Consider the following 22,768-nt stretch of genomic DNA (forward strand, 5'->3'; position numbering starts at 1 on the left):
TAAAAAAAGAACTTACAGTCATCAAAAATCCATAATATTAAAAAGAAAACAATAATTAGGATGACACTGCCTAAATGTAGAACAAGTGAAGAATTATTTTCCTAATGATATCAATATTTAAAGAGAATGCACATAACAATGCTAGTCTTTCTCAATCCACACAAAAGAGAATGTAAATGGTTAATAAGCATATAAAAAATGTCCAATTTCAACTGTATTACAATTTGATTTAATATAACACCTAACCCAGAATTTATCATATGGCCTACTTTCATTTTTTCTTTCATTCAGCAAATGTTTACTGAGTGTCTCATAATAGCAGTATGGGCAGCACTGGATAAGCAAAAAGATTGATAAAACACAGAAAATACAGAAATGCTTCAATACATTACTATTGAAGCATTAGGGAAATAACCATAAACAGAGAAAAGTTTATTGTTTCTCAGTCAATAAAAATGCAGATTGAAAGAATGAGATGCCACTTTTGCCTGACAAATTAGATGATTAAAAAGAAAAGTAATTGGGGCTGGGGATGTGGCTCAAGCGGTAGCGTGCTCGCCTGGCATGCGTGCGGCCCGGGTTCGATCCTCAGCACCACATACAAACAAAGATGTTGTGTCCGCCAAGAACTAAAAAAATAAATATTAAAAAATTCTCTTTCTCTCTCTCTCTCTCTCTCTCTCTCTCTTTCTCTCTCTCTCCCCCACTCTCTCTCTCTTTAAAAAAAAAAAGTAATTGATGGTTAAGAGTTCAGGAAAGAGTGACAACCCATAATAGCATCTTGGTAACTTGGTAACCCAAAACCATCTAAGTGGACGTAACCTTTGATCCAGTAAATTACCTATCCTCAGGAGAAATGGGGCAAGCAGCCAAGGGTGTATTAATGCAGCTCATTAAGCATTGGGTTTTTATTGTAGTGGAATGTTGGAAATGGTCTAAATGTCCAACAATAAGGGATTCTTGGAGATGGGGAAGATGAGGTCCAGAAGTCAAATGGGGGATAAGCACTGGAATAGTGGCCTCAGTCAGATCTGAGCGAGCAGGTGAATTTGATGTTGGGACACTGTTTGATGTTATTGTGTGTTCTATGCTGTTTTGTTATTGTTATTCTCTCTCTCTCTCTCTCTCTCTCTCTCTCTCTCTCTCTCTCTCAGAAGACAAATTTCTCTTCTGAAAGTGAGAGAATAATAGACTTGGAGTTTTAAGGTTGTAGAAGGGATTTGAAACAGCTACTGCCATAGAATGTGATAAAAACAATGTGGAGAAATGGGAAGATCCCCAGACAGCACTAAATTCCTCCAGGAGGTCAGATCATGAACATTTACCTGAAATACAAAAAGCCTGTAAAAGAATACAGCAACCCTGAATGCAAATAAGTGCAAAATTAAAAATCCATTCTTGTCAAAGGAAAGGTCTATTCATAGCAAGTCTATTCATAAACCACATCATTCGGCATAATTATACAGTAAGGCTCAAGTGGTTCTGGGATTTACATTAGAACTCCCCACTTCAGAAGTTTCTAGTTCAGCCATTAATTTTCTGGGAACTGAAATTTGCATATGAATCTCAAAAACAGATTGGGGGGACAGAGGGATAAAATGGAAACTAATTCCATCCATAATAAGAGCAAAAAAATGTGAAGTTAAAACTTGACAAGAAAACTGCAGATCTCCAAGAAGTGTAGCTGTTTTCTGGAAGGGAAGACTGTAAAGATGAACTCTTCCAAATTTAGGTAGAAGTTTCAAATTAAAAATTCGAACCAATTTTTTTTTTAATTTTTCAAAAACATTCTAAAAAATTAAAATCACCAGATAAAATAAATAGTCAAAAATGAAGAGGACCCATCTATGAATGAAGATATTATTTATATGTTTTAAAGACACAGTACTTAAATTTGTGATAGACAATAGGATGGAATGGTCTAGAAGCACAACCTAAAATGTAAATTAACTCAAGATTTTATCTCATGATTTTAACCCACCTTCCACCCATATTTAGAAAAAGATGATTTTTAAAGTTACCGATATTGTGGCAATTATTGACTTTTTCTTCTTGTCTGGGGGGCAGAGGGGATGTGGAAAGAGGAGAAAGTCCTTAATTTTTACTCCAATGAAGGAATAAATGGATCCCTCTAGAAAGCAGTCCCAACAGTAGACATAGGCCAGCTTCTCTTGCGAGGGCTGGTGGTATAACTGTGGTTTGAATCCCTGCTCATTCACCATTTGTTCAACAAATAATTATTAAGCTATTGTAGGAATCACAATGCATTATGCACGGAAAAGGAAAGCTCCCAGCTCTCCTGAGCGAATGTTGCAGGAGGCAGCTGAAAATATGGAAACACATAAAGGGGAAGATGTCCAATAGTGGTTAAGTGCTAAAAAGATGCTTAACCAGGGAGTAATGGAGGGAATTCAAAGGATGAAGTCTTAGACAGCAGGGAACTCTCTGGCCAAGTGTCTTTTGAACTGAGACCCTCAAGGACAAGCAGGAAAAATTCAGGCAAAGATCTCAGGAGGGGCTCTCCAGGGAGAGAAAGCCAGTTGAGATCCTCAGAGGAAAATGACCTTGACAAGTTCAAGGATCTCTCTGGCTGGAGCATGGTGGTCAAGGAAAGAGTAGTAGGAGAAGGGAGAGCAGGGGCCAGAGCAAGCAGAACCAGGTGGGACACACAGAATACTGCTGGCGTGTTAGGAGGCATACAGAAAAGTTTGAGCAAAGAAATAACCAGAGAGGCCTTACACTTACCAAGGTCACTTGGGCTACCACATTCCTTTCCGAGTGAACTTGGGAGGTGATGTTGTATCCTATGGCTTCTTCAAAATTTAGCCCCTTGCCGGCCCCCTGGCTACTATCAGCAATGGAGAAATGTTTCCAATTGATATCAGGAATAGCCAGTATATAAAAAAAGCAAAAAAGATCAATGGCCATGAACATCCTGGGCTAAGAAACAGTCCTGCCTGCACTACAGCTGGCTAGGGCAGGTTTGGTCCAAGGTGATGGCTTCAGCATTCTCCTTGTCTGTGATCTTCACCAGGCCCTAATGGGGCCTTGTCCAAGTGACCTACATCAACAACGAAGGTTCCTACCCAGGAAGGACAAGAAAATGATCTCAGGGAAACATGCAGATACTGGATTTAATTCTGGAACTAAACTAGAGGTGGTACACTTTTAAATTTTCATTTTTTGCCACTATTTGTTTTAGTCAGCTTTTTAAAAGACCTGACAATAACCAGTTACAGGAAGAAAAGTTTATTCATTGTGACCAAAAGACCTGACAATAACCAGTTACAGGAAGAAAAGTTTATTTTGGCTCACTGTTTCAGAGGTTCAGTCCATGGTCAGCTGACTCCATAGCTCTGAGCTGGAGATGAGGCAGAACATCATGGCGGAAGAGTAGATGGGAGAAGGAAGCTCAGGTTTTGACAGCCAGGAAGCAAAGAGAGAAGTCTGCTCACCAAGGACCCAGTAAAAACCCCAAAAGCACACCCCCAGTGATCTACTTTCTACAGCCACAACCTAACCACCTACAGTTACCACCCTGTTAATCTGCATCAGTGGATTAATCCACTGATTAGGTTAAGGCTCTCATAACCCCATCATTTCACTTCCGAACATTATTGCATTGTCTCACACATGAGCTTTGGGGGACACCTCCTATCTAAACCATAACACCATTTAAAAAAGGAAAATCTTATTTCTTTCATGAATGATCTTGACCATCACAACCTGGATGGTCCAAGGACTAGGTTCTTCCTGGCTCTCTTCTCCTCTGATCTCAGTTATGTCTAGCTGTATTGGTATATTATGCATGCTAATTTATTAAGTTCATGTTCCAATTTCTTCCCACAGTTCTGTTCCACCCTCTTTCATCAAGTCACTCTTCAGGGACACGAATCTGTTCATAGAGAATGTATTTTGACGGGTTTTAGAGGCATCGCCAGAGTGCCTTATGTTTCATGAGAACTGAAACACATTGGCACTGAATTTTTTTCACAGATTTCTGTCAACTATTTAGGAGGACATATGGAGTTTCTTTTCTTACCTTTGAAAGGGAGAAAAATACATGAAATCAGGGCTTTTGGGACAAATTTCCCTGCTTGCTCTGGTAGTTTGATGGAAATAGTTCATAATGGCAAGACAGCCTCTGTAATAGGGGAGAGTAAAGTCGAGAGCAGATGGTGGTGTCTGGATTTTCTTACAGAGCACATTCTTTCTCACTGGTTGTCATGGGCTACTCCACCCTAGGTGGGCTCTGGAGGGCTCAGAGCAGAAGCTTATCACTGGACAAATCTCCAGCTCCATTGTGTGGCTTGGACTGGGCCTGCCAACTCCATGAGCTTATGCCAGCTGATGCCACTTGGTAGAGGCCGCAGATGGCCTGAGGCTCCCTGTCCTTAGACCCTTCTCTTGCTGATCTCTTGTTCACTGATCTGATGGTCCCTTGGATCCTGTTTCTTCATCATCGCTTTGTATGGCCCACTTGGTCCAGGGAACTACACACAGTGGGGGTGGTGACCATGGGAAGGAGCATGGGCTTTGGAGGCCAGTCTCTGGGCTCCTAGCTAGCTCTGCATCTTCTTCACTGCACTGCAGTTTCGTCATCTCTAGAGATGTCATGAGCGTATCAACCACGTCAGGTTGTTGCCAAGATTGAGTCCTGGAGTAGACCTGAGCAAGATGGACCCATGTTGACCGCCGGCTGGCTTCCTTCCTCCCTTCTTCTCTCCTCTCCTAAACAGTTCTGTTGGATGTTGGAGCATCAGAGCAACATTCAGCATTTACTCTATGCAACTTGAACTGCAGAAGGCTTTTCAGCCCTGCCTATAATTCCCCCATTCACTCCATTATCTTCAAAGCTGCCTTCAAAAGAGCTCTGATGAAGTTCTTTCTGTTGTTTGTGGGTCCTCTGATCCCTGAAAGAAAGTTTCTTTATCACAGGGCTGAAAGGAGGAATGGAGGGCCCCCAACTTATTACCAATAGCTCCATTTTCCTAAAGCAACTGTGACAGTCATGTCCCTTCCCCCTCACGCAGGACCTGACACCAAGAAGAACAAATTTAAAATAAAAGTTGAACAAATGACTTGGATGTTATTCCATTTGGGCATTTGATAAGCACCCAACCTCTTGGACTGTAAGAAAAGGAGTTTTGGGGTGTTATATTTTCCCCTCTTCAGGAGTCTAATGAATGCTTCTCTTCCTCCCTGTGTTTAAATCTCCTTTCATTGTCTCAGTTTCTACCAGAGCACCAAGCTCAAAAGCAGCACTGTCTTGCCTTTGCCCGTTTCCTCACTCCATAGCCACGCATCTCTTAGTTCTCTTTCCAAAATCTTGCGCTTTATATCCTTTTATCCCTACAATGGCTGCTCCCACATTTGACCTTTGTGACCTTTGATTTGAGCTCCAGATAATAGTTTCCTGCATTTCCTCTCTGCCTCCAGTTTTCTCCAGCCCTAGCCCTGGCCCTCCTGTGACAGTCACAGTTACCTTTGTGAAGCACAAGTCTCCCACCCTGGCATGTTAAGAGCCCAGGCTTTGACATGAGACATATCTGGGTGCAGATCTCACTCCTTCAGGGCAAATCCCTGTCACTGCTTGAAGCCTCAGCTCTTTCTATCTCAGTCATCCTAGTCCTTGCATCCTGGGATGGTTAGGAGGGTTCAATGAAGCAAGGCACATACAGTGCTCACCCTGATGTACAGCAGATGAGGCTGGACACCCAAGGAATTAGCAGGAAGCAAGTTTATTAGCTACAGTGTTCCAGAGCAGCTGTTGCCTAAAAACAAGCAAACAAACAAAAAAACAACCTCTGGAACTTGAGTCTAAAAATTCTTTAATCTTTATATACTCAGTGGTGTGGTTATGTATCCATGGGGGCAGGGTATGTAACAGTTACTCTTTGTCCCCTCTTGAGGCTACACAGAGGTTTCGCAAGTCTTTACCACAGAAAGCAGAAGTAGCCATTTTTGTACATCATCAAGTTTGCAGGCAAATTCAGCTTTTGCAGAATGGAGAAATTTAGCCCTTACAGAAAGTAGAAAGTCTCAAACCATATTGAGTTCTTCAAAAAGATTTTTGCCGATATTCCATTAATAAGAACAGTGACGGTCAGCATCTCTGGAGAAGCTTAATGATGACTCTGGTGGAAGAGAGGGTTCACTATAATAACCCCAGTCCCTGGCACACAGAGAGCTCAGTAAATGACAGCTATTGATAAAAACTGCTGCAAAAACCTGCAGGGGCACTTCATTGCCAGCAGTACAAACCCAAATCCAGGACCTACCTCCCTTCTGTCATCTGTCTCCCACCCACAGCTTGCCCTGGACTGTGGTTCCTTTAGCCTAACATCTTTCTTGTGTTTCCAGACTCAACCCCAAAGTCATATGGTGGAACCCAGTTGTCTCCTCTACAGGTCACAGGCTGATGCTCACGTGCAGGATAGGTCTTGTCTTCTGTTACCTTCTGTTAGTCTTCTTGAACTTTCTGCTTTCTGGGACAGGGACCATGGCTTATTTGCTTCTGCATCCCCTGCAGGACTCAGTGCAGTATCTAGAATAGAATAGATGCTTCCTGGAGGCTTGAACTAAATGAGTGAGGATGGGAAATAGTCAATGATGTTTGGGGCCTGTTATCTTCAATGTCCCAGCAAGGTGATGACCTTGTCTATTGTTATCAGTGTGCACCATTTAGATGACCCCCAGGAAGGGAAATACAGCCTCCTCCATCCACTCTCTTGTTACGCTCTTTTTTAAGAGGGGGAAAGAGCTAGGTCAGTGGCACATGCCTATAATCCCAGTGGCTTGGGAGGCTGAAGCAGGAGGATCATGAGTTCAAAGCCAATCTCAGAAAAAAAAAAAAAAAAAGGTGCTAAGCAACTCAGTGAGACCCTGAATTATAAAAAAGGGCTGGGATGTGGCTCAGTGGTTGAATTCAATCCTCAGCCCCCCTGCTTTCCCAAAAAAAGAGTGGGAAAGGGCTGGGAATATGGCTCAAGCGGTAGCATGCTCGCCTGGCATGCTTGTGGCCTGGGTTCGATCCTCAGCACCACATAAAAATGTTGTGTCCACCGAAAACTAAAAAAGAAATATTAAAAAAAAAAAAGAGTGGAAAAGAACAGAATGAGACTTCTCTTTTGAGACTTCTCTTTTTCTCTCCCTCTGTGTGTGCACACATGTGTGTATGGGTGTGGTGTGGTGTGTGTGTTTCTTTATGTATGTGAGGTTGGTTGCTTAGTCTTAGAAGAGACTATTCTGAGTTCTGATACTAGATACGTCCTTCCTGATATCCAGTTGTCCCTTCTTTATGAAATTATGGAGGCAGTAGCCAATAGGTTATAGTGGATTTTCCCCTTTTTAAAATATTTCCATTTTAAAGTATTCTTAGCTGGCAAAATAAATATGGAAAAAAAATAATTGGAAAACAAAAAACAATGAAGTTTCACTTTTTTATAATGAATGGTAAAAAACCATTCTTTACAACACCAAGCAGGCACAGAAAGATGTTTTCAGAATACAGTATATAAGGAGAGGCAGCTGAGCCACCCGGCCCTCACCAAGAGTGTGCCCACCTCCAGCCAGGAAACAGTCTTGTAGGGCAAGAGCAAGTGCTTGAGGAGGGGCCCACAGCTCTGCACCCAGATGCTGTGTGGACACTGACACATGCTGTTTCATTCATTGCTTTCAGCCTCTTATGCTAGATAGTGCTAGCTCCATTTCATAGGGGAGGCTCAGAGAGGTTGTTATTTGCACAAAGTCACACAGTGTAACTTGAATTTCCCGGGCTTCATAGACCTGTGTGTACAAATGAGGAGGTGACATCCACATCAGTCCCCAGCAGGAAACCTCAAGACCATAGCACCAGCCTCCACCATCTCCCTCCTTTAGTTTTGGGAGTCCCAGGGAGGGTTATACCATGAGTTCATGAGTAGGTATTTACTCAAGGCCCTCACTAATGTCTGAAGTTGGCACAGCCCCCAGCTCCTGCCCAGTCATCATGGGAACAAGGACCCTGCCAGGTACCTCTCAGAGAGGGACTCCAGATTAGCAGGACCATTGCCATCTTGTGATTTTGGTGGGCCCAGGCATTTTTACTTTTTCTTTGTTCATTAAAAAAAATAGATATATATAGGAAATCACATTTTATAGCTGTGTTCATTTAAATACTAATATACTAATATTATATATTAAAACATATTCCTGGACCAAAGGTTTAATTTTTTTTTCTTGTGATTTTAAAAGAAAGCATTTTCATAGGGGCCAAAGGGATCCCATGGGTGACTACTGGGCCCTTTGCCAGACCCTGAAGTGTCAGTCCCCTGGCCATTGCCCTTCTCTGTTTCTTGATGGACCCACGAACACCTAGGTAGATTGCTTGCTTCTGTGTCTCTCAAAAACCTCTCGTCAATGTCCCTTCACCTTCTACTAGTCTTGCCATTTTTCTCTTGTTATAGGTGTCAGAATAGTCCCCAAGGCAGAGCTAGGAAAATCTCTTTTCTGCCGAGACACCTGTACACATTGCTTGATCCTCAAAGACTGGAGTGAGTGGCACAACCCCCACTCATAACACCCAACCTGACACTGACTGTGTGTTAGCCCAGCTGAGATCCAATCGCAGGTATGCACATGCTCAAGGGCACGCCGGCAGGTTCACCCTCTTTAACTCCAAGGTGGCCTCTTTCTGTTCAGCCAGGCAGCCAATGATTGGAGCATGCCCCGTATTCTGGGAAGGAGCATTCTCATTTATTACAGCTCAAAATGAGTTTGCCTTTCTCCATCCAGCACAAAGCTTTGAAAAGAATGATGACACGGGACATTTCAGGAGAATTTGCAAGGATCGCTAATAAGTACTGCCCGTCTAGGTGTTTGAATGAAAATATTTTCTTCTTCAGAACTCTCCAAGCTCAGAATCACCCCCCCTGGCAACGCTTCATGTCCTGCATGCCTTTGGAAATCAGTTTTTGAGGAAAAGTAAATGCAGTAAGAATTTGTCTGTAGCAGCATGTTTTTTTTTTTTTAGAAAGAGAAAGCCTCTGGGGGACAGGATAGAGAGATTGCTAAGGGTAAAGTTTGTAGGTCATGAGACAAAAAGTAAAGTTGTCTCCTTCTACCCTGAAGCCCCTAGAGAGAATTTAGGAGATTTATGACATGGTCCTTCTTTCTTGGGTCCATTGTGGCCTCTGGCAGGGTTCCAACCTTGCAATGCTAAACAACTGTTACCTCTGTACCCTGAGTGTGGGCTTTTTGTTTTAGCTCATGTTATGGATTTGCATTTGCCAACCCCATGGGGCTGTGACAGATTGAACCCTAGAAGTGGATACCTGGGCTCTCAGAAGTTATGCTTATCATCAGGAGACCAGGAGTGTGGATGCATCAAAATAAACACATCCCGTGGTGGGTCAGCAGCCCAAGGTGCCTGCCATACCAGTGCTAAGGCATGTTGGCATACACTTGACAGTTTCAAAGAAAACCATGCATTAATCTGGCACATAATAAAATTGTTGTTTAGTATGTGTTTCTTTGATCACTTGAAGGTTTGGATTTTGTTTTGGGGATTTACCAGCTATTTCAATTCCATCATGTCAGACTCCCTGGGTCACAGTGTCTCTGAGGTCAGCCTCCTATTCTGTCTGTTGATCGTTTTTCACATTTTCGCTTCTCCCATGAAACTCACATCTGATTCATCTTGAAATTAATATCTGGAGTAGTGTCGACTCCCGTAATGGAGCATGCTCTTGGGCTCTCAAATCGTGCTTTGTGACGTTCAGCTCATTGCTCTGGGGGCTGTAGGCAATAGAAACAGAAAAGATCCCTGAGCTTTTCATTTCTCCTGCATGCAGGGCTCCCTGCCAGCCACCTCTGAATCTCCACCAGCTTTTTCTCTGAACAAAATCCTGTCCACTGTTAAATATAGTTTTTGTCACACAGTAGTAGAAAGAAGGTGCTTTCAATTTTTAACTCTAGACTAAGCAAGGAGAAATTTGCATAACAAGCAAAGTTAGCCATCTATGAAATCTAGTCTCCTTCATTGAGCCATGACATTAAGGGTCAGAGAGATTAGGTGACCCTTTCCTGTCATACAAGCAATGAAATTCCAGTTATCCAGCAATGAATTCCAGCTTTCAGTAGGTGCACTGTCCACCTCCAGCCCCAGGTCTGAGTAAACAGATCATTCCTAGGTACGAACAAGAGACACTTGGTTCATACTGGTGGGAAATGGCATCTAGATCCTGATTCGCCGGATCAAAATGAGGACACCAAGCAACAGAGAGGTCTCTTTCTGATTTCATATAATTTTAAAATTTTAGTCACTTTGCTCAACTGGAGGCTAAATCCCTTCTGAAAATGATCCTGACCACAAACCCTCCAAGTGACACTGTGGCACTCTCCACACACCAGCTACCAGAGATTCCTCACTGTGACTTAGTGGCAAATGCAAGTGGCTTTGGGGACCAGGACAGCATGTCAAATGGCTGGGGTAAGGCCAAAGGCAAGCCATAAGCAAAGGCTTCATCCACTGTGTTCACTGTTTGATCCAAGGACCTGGAGCATAGTCTACACACCACAAGTCCTCAGTAAGAGGTGCAGAATAAGTGGCAGGGACTTCAGAGAACTAGGAAATGTGTAGCTCACAGAAGGCATTCTTGTCAAAAAGGAAAAAAAAAAAAAAAGCATGCCAGCTTGCATGTCTTACAAAGTGTTGTCTATGGACAGAATGGGACAATCACTTCAATGCACTATTGATGTCCAACCTACCCTTTGGTATCAGATTTTTAGTTGAAGTCAGAATCCTTCTATTCAAATGTCTTTCAGGTTCTTCCCATTAATAACCTTGGCCCTTTAATGCCCCTGGATTATTAAAAACGTGTGTACATTCTCACACTATCCATCATCCTATGATGGTTTAACTTTTTTTTCCCCGAACCTCTTAGTCATGTGTCTTTCTTTCCAAAAGATGTGGAAAGGAATTTCATCTACCAAACAAGGTGCAAACTTTCTAAATACATACCTTATTTGCTAAGAGAAGGATCACAGATCCGTTTTCACACCTACCAATGCTGACTTTTCTAAAATGGACATAAGCAAACAGAGATGGCTAGTTCACACCAACATCATTTTGAACCCAACTCATCTCCAAAATCTGCCACATGAAGTTATAGGGTCCTGGATAGGGGAGACGCCCTGTGCAGGTTTTTCTGAAGGTGAAGCATCATGACGACTCTTTCCTTGGATGCTATCCTTGTTCAGATGGTTCTGCATGGTCTTCCCTTGATGTCATTCCCCTGACAACCCAGATACAAATTTTTTGGTATGGAGCAAAGCCCCTTGAACCAAAAGGAACACAGCTGTCAGGTCTGACATCTGTTGTGGGACAGGCATATTAGAAAAGAGGCCTCTGGGCACTTGTGACCTCACCCAAGGGTAGGAAACCATGTGCACCCATGTGGAAGCCCAGAGGCTTCTAGCTGTGAGCTCAGCCACGAATTATCACTTAACCCTTCCAATCTCCTGCAGAGTGGGAGGGCTGTCAGAATCCCCTTCCAGTAAGACAAAACATACAGTAGAATCCACTTAGAGAAACAAAGTTGCCAAAAATCAAGCTATATGTACTATTAATACTTTGGACAGGATACATGAGTCAGATAGCCCACCAAAAGCATTACCATTTTAGGTCACCTTGAAACACTTTGCTGGTGAAACAAAAGGGCTTGTGGACACTATTTGATGCCTAATTTACAAACCCTATGATGGGGTAAACAAACCTGTTTGCAGATGGAAATCCTGACTGCCAAGCAACATGCAGCTCCATTTATACATCTCAGCAGGATGCTATATGTTCTGATAAGCTCAAAGATTGCAGATGATTCTTCATGGTTGAAATGCCTCTACTGCACTAATAACCTGAGCCTGGTTCTGGGTTGATTGTAATTTTGAACCCAACTCATCTCCAAAATCTGCCACATCGAGTTATAGGGTCCTGGATAGAGGAGACACCTATCTTACGTTGAATGTAAAAGCTGGAAGTGACCTGTCAGTTAGGAATATGTTCAGACACAAATAACAGGAAACCTGAACAATAGTGGCTTCAACAGAGAGGGAATCCTATTCTTAATTTTTTTTTTTCATGCAACCAGATATGCAGAGGCTGGTGGTGGCTCCCTAGGGTTTAGCTGTCTGGACCCCGCTCTCTCAGTCCTTCTGCTCTATCTTACTCAGCCCTGGGCATTTATCCTCCCTCTTCTTGGCTCATGAGCTGCTTATCTATCTTCAAAGCAGAAACAAGCTGAGGTGGGAGGGGTCAGGTGCATCTATTCCCTTGAATAGGAAAACAAAGGCTTTTCTAGAAACCCTGTCAGTGGACTTCCCCTTCAGGCTCAGTGGTCAGAACTATGTCCCGTGACTTTCTCAAGGGAGGCTGGGAAGCAGGGGTGTTCTCCTGTTTGCCTCTGTGGGAGAGGAAAGCAAGCGAGAACAGGTATGTGAATCAGCACGAGTACCTCCCACAGGGCCGCCGTGGAAGCCTTTGCCAGGACTTCAGTTGATTCCGTATTCTCAGTGCTCTTTTTTATACTCCATCCCTCTCTGTACAGATGACATAGTGGGTTCCGGAAATGGAAAGTAACGTGGCCAAGTTTCCATGACTAGAGAAGTTAGAGCCCGACCTGGAGTCCAGGTCTTCGACTCCTAGTCCAGATAGCTGCCCTCAGTTCCACACTCTCTGCGTGGTTTGAAGTTCTATTGAGGAAGTAGACTATCATCCAGAAAATCAAGTAATGGATGTTAAACTATCATCAATGGGCAGAGGACAGGCAGCCTCTACTTCCTCCCTCCGAATCGGCAGTAATTCACTTTTTATCTTCTCATCCCTTTGACACATTGATGTTTGTGTGTTATTACAGAATCAAGCTCAGGATGAGTGCCACGATAACGTAGAATTTCTGTGTCATTGTTAATGTGCTGTTCTTGTCTTCTGTCCCCTTCTGTTATTGGACCAAACAGAAGTATTCTGCTGTTTCTCTCTGCAACATCTCCACAGAAGTCCTGAAAGTCATCAATGCCACAGAGGAGTTGATAGCGGAGTCTACAGGGCCCTGGGAGCTCCCGCCAGTCCCTTCTGACCAAGAAAAGGGGACGTTTCCTCTTGGGACAGACCAAGTGAAACTGGATGAACAGCTGACTTCCCTGGAAGAAAACGTAAGAGGGCGTGGGTGTGCCCAGTCTGGGTGAAGGTGTGCAAAGGAAGAAACGGGTGATGCTGTAGACCATCACGGAGCACAGGACACACACACACCAACAACACCATGACCTGTGTAGTCTCAGGAAGTGGCTTAGATGGGGTTCCCCAGAAGCAGATCCTGAGATGAAGATTTGATGCAAGTGACAAGCAGGGACATTCTCCCGGGAGAAACTGGCCAAGGAATTGTGAAAGGAAGGTAAAGGGGAAAAGCCAAACAGAGTAGATCCAGAGTAGCTTCAGCCTGATTCTGCACTGGAGCTCTGAAGTGTAACTTGTCTCAGAGTTGTCCTGATCTAAGGCAAAGGAACTGGCACTCCCTCCAGCCAGCAGGCACATTGGTCTCTGCAAAATGACTCCAAAGGAAGTCCTCTGTATGGACTCAAGATGTTGATAAAAAAAGGCTCACTGAAGTTTAGGGACAGGAATGGTATTTAAAAATCATTCAATAGCACAGGTTAAAATATAATGAGGAAGACTTTAATAAGGATGATGGCAGTAGATATAGGGACCACTGCAATGGGGTCTTCCGATGAGAAGGAGAGATTGGGCTCTGCCACTAACTCAACTCTGAATATAGCATGGGCAAATGGGGATTCATAGCTAAGGAGCAGGGTGAGAGTCACTAGAGAGAAAAGTCACTAAAAGGAACCCTCAGATGTAAGAGCAGTTCTAGCTAAATCCACAGGATTCTTGCTGAAGACAGTCCAGGGAAGACTGGACATCCCCTGGGAGATAAAGGGGGAGGAACCTAATTAGATATTCAGATGATCAGATCCCAAGATGGGGGATTCTAGCTAAATTAAGCAGGATTCTTTTGCTAAAACTGGATTTTGTAAAGAAGTACACAAATAGGAGAAGGTTCAGAGCCTGACTAAAGTTTGGCCAAGCAAAAAATCTTGGTCAAGGTAAGTATGTGGAGAATACGAGATCCAAGGAGATCCAGATGGAATATTGGCAGTTACCACTGCAGGGAATGAGGGTTGCTGCCAAAAGAGGCCCCGTCATTACACCTGCTTGGCTCTGCTCCCCTAAGGGAAGACACCAACACCAGAACCTGTCTCTTACTGAGCCTTCATGTGCCATTAAAAGCAGGAAGCCTGCCGCCTTTCTCCTGAGGCTTCCAGTTCACTCCAGAGTTACCCAAGTACTCTGAGAACTGGGGAAGACCCTGCAGCACTACCTGCATTACCTTCTGACCACACACAGGTCCCAGACTCTGCCGTCACTCCCTTTCCACCTCCCTACCCCTTTTCTCAATCTACCTGGCTGATCAAGAGGAAAATGCCTAATCCCAAGTATATTTTAAAATATATATTTCTTCTCTGGAAAGAAAATACTTAATGCAATACTTAGCTCAAAATAAATAGCCCATAAACATTAGATATTCATATTTCAGGTATGTCACCAACCAACTTCTAAAATATCATGTTAAGCCAGACATGGTGGCGTATACCTGTGATCCCAGCAAGTCAGGAGGCTGAGGCAGGAGGATCACAAGTTGGACACTGACCTCAACAACTCAGTGAAACCCTCAGCAACTTAGCAAGACCCTGCTGCAAAATAAAAAATAATAAGGACAAGAGATATAGCTCAGTGGTAGAGCTCCCCTGGGTTCAATCCCTAATACCAAATATAAATAAATTATGTATATATTTATACATACATATATAGTATATAGTTATGTATATATGCAATTTATTATATATAGTTGATAAATTTCATAATTTATTATATATGTATGTAAATATATATATTCACACACACACATTATACATAAATCTCCCATTAAACTATACAAAGGAATAAGTTGTTAAAAGTCATTCCAGCTTTCATAACAGATGCACTTTCTCTCATTCTAGGACAAGTACACATTTGCTACTTTCAAGAAAAAGACATTTAAGAAAGAAAGGAAGTAAAATAAGTCTCATTGGTGATTATACTTTGCCAAAAAATCATCCATTTTTACTGCAGTGTAGTCAGGGTGGCAGGGAGTGTCTCCTCCCTCCTTCATCCTGTTTGTACGTGATGGTCTACGGAGGACCCTCCGTAGGCTCTGGGTCTTTGGTGGTGCCAGCTCCTCCGCTGCCTGAAAAGAGCCTGCAGGAGAGTCAGGACACAGGGGAGGAGTGGGACCTCCCCGGCTCCTGCAAAGGAGGGTGGGGTTGGAGGGGAAGGTGCAGATACATCTGCCAGGAACTGATTTTTCTACCCTCCTACTTGTGAGAAAAGAAAGAAGGAAAAATTAATTCTTGCATATAAATATCCACAATTATTGCTGAGTATTTTCAGCACATGTCTGATGATGAGAATTTTCCAATACTCTACAGCAAGAGTGACACAGAGAGATCTGGACATTAGCCACTCAGATCATAGTCACTGTCACCTGTGGATGCGCCCTTCCCACAAAGCTGTATCACACCCGGGCAGGTGATTCATCTTTCAGAGCAGCAGAGTCAGCCCTGCCTTTGGAGCATGACCGTGAATGCTCTTACCAGAAATCAGCAACAGTTAGTACAGGCATTTTTGAATAAAGTTGCAATGACAACAAATCAAAATGACTCAAGGTGAAAAATGCCAGTATTCATATCACTTTTGAAAGCTGAGAACTCGCTCCCCTTGGACTCCCATAAAAACCTAAGTGTTTGTCTCTCTGGCTGCATCTCTCACTTTCCATCTTTCTGCTCATTCATCTGACTCCCATTAGACCAGCCCTATTGACATTTTGGATTGAATAATTATTTTGTGAGGACCTGTCCCATGCATTGCAGGCAATCAGACAGCATACCTGGCCTCTGCCACTAAGCTGCCAGTAACAACACCTTCCTACTCAGGACAATCAAAAACATCTCCAAGCATTGTCAAAACATTAGGGGACTGGAGAGGGGGCAAAATCATCCCCAGATTGGAAACCAGATATACAAATTCCTGCATAACAAGATCTGCTGTCTTTCTCATCCGTCGCCTAGTCTTCAGTTCAGAGCCTGACACAGCCAATGTTTACTGATGATTGCATCAGATGAATGAAGCCCTTTAAAAAAATAGGAAAGAAAGAAAGAAAGAAAGAAAGAAAGAAAGAAAGAAAGAAAGAAAGAAAGAAAGAAAGAAAGAAAGGAAGGAAGGTTTTATTTCAGATGCACAGGGGCTCTGTTCTTTAAATGTGTCTGTGTGACATAGTTTCTTTTAGTGCCGATGGTCCTAAGACTCACAGAATAATTGATGAGATTAAAGTAAAATATGATTCTTCAGGAAAGCAATGTTTTTTTCTTTTCTTTTTTTTTTTTTTACAAAGTATGATAGCTGGTGCATAATTCCTGTAACACCTCAATTTAAATGACAATGGCCAGTTTTCACAGTACACACAAAACACAGTGGGCCTTTTCTTTCCTCTCCAAGGAGCACACTGAAAAGGGTCTAGCCTGTGCTGAGTTTTCTTTTTGTAAGCTCCTTTTATTGGACACTATGTTTGGGGGGGGGGGGGATTCATTAACATTTTTTTAGTATTTTTTTTTAGTTGTGCGTGGACCTTTATTTTATTTATTTATATGTGGTGCTAAGAATCCAACCCAGTGCCTCACACATGCTAGGCAAGTGCTTTACCACTGAGCTACAGCCCCGCCTTCTTTAACATTTTCAATTCAGAACACATTCACTTAGGATGGATTCAAGAGGTCAGAAGACCCAGCAGGGTCCTGTGGCTCAAGGCTGGATTTGGAGTTGACTGCACCCCAATCCAGCACCTTCCATGCCACTCCCGTTCCCTAACTGTTAACTGCCTCCTTCCCCTCCTCCTGCTTCCCCATCCTCCAGCTTTTCAAATCTCATCTCTGAAGAAACACCATCTAGGTTCCTTTGAATTCTGAGGATGTTTAATCAGAGAAGGGATGACTTTCAATTCACCAGATCACAGAGTCCTGGGCAGGTTGCTCCGTTGGTCTGTCTCCAGGTTGGAATTGAGTTGAGCAGCAGGAGGCGGCCAGAGCTGGTTCTTAAACTGGACTCTGGGTGCGGCTGATTTAATTAAATCCTGGCTTTTGTCCATCTGGGTTGTGAAGAGCTCGCCTTCATTCCTTAGCCTCCGTCTACCTGCTGGGGAACCAGGGACTGTCAGGAATAGAAATAGCCACACTATTCTCTCCTGAACCTTGGCCACCGAGTGCCAGGACTCAGATGAAAGAGAACATTTGGTTGAGAATATTCACCTTTAAAAAAATGCTTCTGAGGCTTTCAGAGCTGCATAAGATAAAGAAATACCACATTCATATATGCAGTCTACAAATGTTCAGAACTGCTGTTAGCCCACTTAATTAGAAGGGGGATGGGAGTTTTAGATCCTGGAGCCTTTCAGCTTTGACTCCTGTCTCCTGCTGCCTGGTGTTAGGTATGAAATCAGCTCTTATCTCCCCTAAAGACAGCAATGACCTGTGCTAATCCTAACCTGGCAATAGCACACAATGGGGGCTCCCCTCCTTGAGCAGAATGCCTGAGTGTCTCTCTCTCTCTCTCTCTCTCTCTCTCTCTCTCTCTCTCTCTCTCTCTCTCTCTCTCTCTCCTGGTATTTTAAATTCCTGCTGTGAAGAGTTCTGTTGTATTTGCTCTGGTCTGGCTGGGAGAGGAGCGGTTCAAGAGGGCACTAGTAAGTAAGACAGGATACCACAGGGTCAAAGGGCAGGGGTAGAAAAGAGTGGGACTACTCCTCAGGCAGTGTAACCAGAGCCATTGGAGACCTGGAGTGGGAAGAGGAGAGGCTACCTGAAGGAAGCTCTGACCATGGGGATGGGCTTCCACCAGAACCTTGCTGCCTACAGGGAAAGAAATGTTTTCAACTTCTTCCTCCTCCTACCTTTACTCTCCTGCTGGTATCTGCCATTGGTCAAAACCATCCCAGCCAGCCAGGGAGCCAAGTTCACATAAGTCAATCAAACAGGGAACAAAGCAGGACACAGAAGGGTAGAAAAAGACCTAGGAGATCAGCAGAGAACAAGAACAACTATTCAGACGTCAGGTGTAGCAGCAGCTGCCTTATGGATTCACACAGGGCTGTGAGTGGGAGAGATGAGGCGAGCACCAACCTCATTTTCATCTTTGCTGTATGACACAAGCAACTTGGTGTAACCCATACTCCCCAGCCACAGAGGCAGTGGGGGCAGTCCCAGTTTCCTTGTAGCTCTGCCCCATATTGCCCCATGTAATATATAATAGTGGCCTCAGATGCCACGGAACTGTCCCATAGAGCCCAGCTCTGCCACCAAGTCCAGGACCCAGCAAAGGATGGTGGTCCTCCTTCTTAAGCTCTGTGTAACACTGACAGCAGCACAGAGGATATAGAACTCGCGTGGGTGGTCATGGTTACTCAGGTGCTTCTCTGCCCCCAGAGAGCAAGAAAAGAAATACTATCAGTTACTATCTTCGTCCCCTGAAGTGTATTTCATGGAAGCCAAGCCCAACCAGCCGAGGGCCAAATAAGTTTGGGAAATTTGTATATTCCCTCCAGGAAAAATGAGATACGTATTAACCCATAAGTCCTGCAGAAAAGAAATCTGGTTAGAGCACTTTATTTTAGAGCATATGACTATGAAGTCCTTCCTTAATGAAATACCTAGTTTCAAACCCTGAATGACTTTGAAAGAAAGGCTTGTTGAACTAGGAGCCAGCCAGTGGGGTCACCAGTGGCTAGAATTTGAAGAGGATATAGATTGCTTAAACAAGATAACCATAGTTCTCAATGAATGTGGACCTTGACTAAGCAAGCAACTGCAGGTGAACATTCATCTGGTTGCTAGAATAACGTTTCCACGTGCTTTCCATTTGTTACCACATGGCATGTAACTTCTGTCTTTTCAGACCAGCAACAGAGCCATTATCAAGCCCATCTAGAACCACGATAACTGTAGTATGTTTATGCTAAAATTTGAAATTTAGAACATAGCAACATTCCAACTAAGATGAAGAAGCACCACATCATAGGGCAGGGAGGGGACCAGGATCTGGGATCAGCCTTCTTGGGCTCACTTCCGGGTTCCACCTTTTCCCAGAAGTGAGAACTGGGAAAGTCACTGAGCTTTCCTAAGACATAAGATATTCTCATGTTTAACATAGTGATTGCTATGGTCCCTATCTCAAGGCTTGCCATGAGCATTAAATAGGATAAGTCATATAAAATCCTTAGCTCATTCCTGGCCCAAGAAATACCTACTATCATCATCATCCTCACCATGACGATCCCCACCAGCACCTCCGTCACCATCCTGCAGTCCTTTGGGCACCGTCATTACTCTGGCTGGAAGTCTGGTTGGAAGTTCCTGTTCAGCTGGTGTCTCTGACAAACCACTCAATGTCCCCTTCCTCCTCATGTCAGGAAAGCAGATTTTTAGGGAGCACAAAGTAAAGCTGAACATTCTGGCCTTACTGAGGACCTGGAGCTATTTCATACTGTTTTGCCTTGGAAGAAAAAAAAATAATAACAGAAGAAACAGCCTATGATCATGTTCAAAATGTGAACAGCCATGGGTGACTACAGTCCTGCAGCATGACAATAATTGAGTTTTGCATGTTTGTGGTAAAATGAGGGTTCCAAGACCAAAGTCATGTTTATCCTTTGCCACACTTAAATTATTCATTTCCTTTAAGTAGTAATTCCAAAGTTTGTTTCACTGTTTAAAAACTGTAAGTTTGCACTTTAAAGTTATTAAGGTAAATTTACCTTTTTATGCAGATAAGGAAAAGTATTTCAAAAGTATAATAAACTCCAAACTACCCTGCCTTTCTCTCCCCCACCCCATCCCTCCTTCTTTCTCTCTTTCTCTCCTTCTCTCCTCTCCTACCTCCCCAGCCCCTCCGTGTCCCTCCCAAAACCCGACTCCCCACCTTTATTTTTTTCTTCTCCTGTCAAGAGAAGTTTTTTTTTATCTTAAGAGATATGTTTTTTGAAGAATTTCTCCACTTGAATTCCTTTGAAGCAGTCATCATTGCTTTCATTTGACAAAGAACAAGTGGCTATCTTAAACTGTGAAGATCTTTTAGAAACAGAATTTCCCTAATACACTGGATATGATAAAGAAATACAAAAGGATAAGCTGAAATGTGGCAATAGCAGCAGACGTTTAATTCACTAAGTCACAGCCCCCTAGGTGGCTGGGTAGTCATTTGATGTTGGTCCATTGTGTCCATCACTGCAGGAAGCTCCCACAGCCCAGATAAATACACCTGGTGAGGAGATGCAGTCAAATTCATTTTCATCCACCCTCTACCTGCCTCTGCTCCACTTTGAAGTGTTTTGTAAAATTGCCAGTTTAAACACAGATGAATGAATCATGCCAAGGAACTGACAGAATAGGAACATCTCAGGGTTCTTTGCCTCCTTGCTGATACTCAGCCATCACTTGGTGCTTGACTCCTGCGCTTAAGCGTTTGGCTCTTCCTCAGCTCTGTTATATTTTTAACTCTAGTTACAGGAACTCTTGAAGTCCTGACCAGGCACTTCATTCAGATCAACTCTAAACTGTAGTGATCATGTTTTAGAACTTCACATACATCCATCACACCTCCAGAACTTCTCTTTAAGTTCTTTCCTTCTTTAGATACATCTTGTACCCGTGTCGGGCTATTTCACCACGTTATTGATTAAGCTGAGAAAGTGTTTGTCACAAAAATTCCCACTGACTGGCATCCTTTTGTCTGAATTATTCCAATGATTCTACTTTCTGTTTGTCCACTTTCAAATTACTACCTGATTTGCTCATTTTCAGTAGTTCCCCAAAATTATCCTAATTGACAAATAGATTTCACATGTTTCTCTTTAACATCCTATTTTTTTCTAAGAAATGAAGTTTTTCCCTACTATACCCCTTAGGTTCATTCTAATTTCCTTAACTTGTTTCAAATAAGCAGAAGGTCATTAGTCAGGCTCAAAATTTGTAATTATTTTAAGTCAGTTTCACCCCTTTCATGTTTTCTAAATTTTTCTCAATCACTAAATGCCAACCAAAACTTTTTTCTTTTTTTCTTTTTCTTTTCTTTTCTTTTTTTTTTTTTTTTGATACCAGGGATTGAACCCAGAGGTACTTAACCACTGAGCCACATTCCCCAGGCTGTTTTTTTTGTTTGTTTGTTTGTTTTTTTATTTTGAAACAAGTTCTCGATGAATTGCTCAGATCCTCGCTAAGTTGCTAAGGCTGACTTTGAACTTGCAATCCTCCTGTCTCCACCTCCTGAAAGGCTGGGTGGTGCACCACCATTTCTGGCCAACCAAAACTCTTACTGAGAAAAAAAAAACCCATCACAAGTTTTTCTCTTGATACTGGTTTTTATAAATCACTGGACAAACTCATAATTTACAACAGCTCATTCTACGTATTTTGTCCTGTATTACCAAAATCAACTTGCAAATTGTTTTTCCTTGCAGGAAAGTTGGAGGGGACAGGAGGTATGCTTGACATGGGGGTGACAAGATCTCATGCTACCACTTAAGTGTGAAGAATGTTTATAAATGGGGGTTCCCATTCCTTTCCTCCAGTATTGAGCGCAGTTCTCTCTCACTTCCTTGAATCACCGGGGTCCCCTGAAGGAGTCCCACCAGAACCTGCAGACCTGAGTTCAAAGGCCATGTTCTCTCTCCAGGTGTACCTGGCAGCTGGCACTGTGTATGGGCTGGAGGGCCAACTGAGTGAGCTGGAAGATGCTGCCCGCTGTATCCACAGTGGCACGAATGAGACTGAGTTGGAGGCTCTGGAGGACCAGGTGGCGACAGCTGCAGCGCACGTCCACCATGCTGAGCTCCAGGTGAGAATTCTCTTTTCTGTTCAGAGTGGACCTGCAAGGAAAAAAAGGCCCTTCTTGGTGGAGGATTCCACCAAATCTTACTTTTTAAAGTACAGCCTTCTACTCTCCCAAATCATGACTGTGTTAACACATCAGATTTCCTTTAAAATCTTATGCTGGTTTCCTCTTGACAACTTACCTGACCCAAACCTGGATCTCCTTCCTTTTTTTTTTTTTTTTTTTTTTTAATAGGAATTGAACTTGGGAGCACTTGACCACTGAGCTGTCACATCCCCATCCCTATTTTGTCTCTAAATAAAAATTTGAGTTGCTTAGCACCTGGATTTTGCTAAGACTGGCTTTGAACTTTCAATCTTCTTGTTTCTGCCTCCTGAGCCACTGGGATTTCAGGTGTGCACCACCACATCCAGATCTGGATCTTTCTATGGAGATTCCCATTTAATTCCAAGGCCCTCACCACACTGTTGCTTGCTCAAAGCCAGTTTTCCCCATCATAGACTAAAAACCCCATGAGGACAGGACTATGGCTGACTAGCTTAACTTAGCAACTCCAGTGCCTAGCACAACATCAGACACATGGTAAAAATGGGATGAGTAAATGACTGTAATCAGATAAATAGGTTTCTCAGGCCAATATTTTGCAGGAGGAGTAGGCAGGATTTAGATATGATTGTTTCAGAATTGATCCCTGTAGTTTCTATAACTTGGTGAAGATGGTTGTTGACAGTTTTCTTGGATATTCTCTTGACCTTTGACTAT

At 43.1% G+C, this 22,768-nt stretch overlaps 1 protein-coding gene across 1 annotated transcript in view; it reads left to right on the plus strand.

Moving 5' to 3' along the window:
- Myrip (myosin VIIA and Rab interacting protein) overlaps nucleotides 1–22,768 on the plus strand; it is an 85,418-nt gene that overhangs the window by 53,878 nt on the left and 8,772 nt on the right. Inside the window, exons 9-10 of the mRNA XM_076869264.2 lie at nucleotides 12,994–13,188; nucleotides 21,848–22,009. Coding sequence (XP_076725379.2) covers nucleotides 12,994–13,188; nucleotides 21,848–22,009 — 357 coding nt within the window. The remainder of the gene's footprint in view (nucleotides 1–12,993; nucleotides 13,189–21,847; nucleotides 22,010–22,768) is intronic.

This window comes from Callospermophilus lateralis, chromosome 1, assembly GCF_048772815.1.
Source record: "Callospermophilus lateralis isolate mCalLat2 chromosome 1, mCalLat2.hap1, whole genome shotgun sequence".
In the NCBI taxonomy this organism is placed as follows: Eukaryota; Metazoa; Chordata; class Mammalia; order Rodentia; family Sciuridae; genus Callospermophilus; species Callospermophilus lateralis.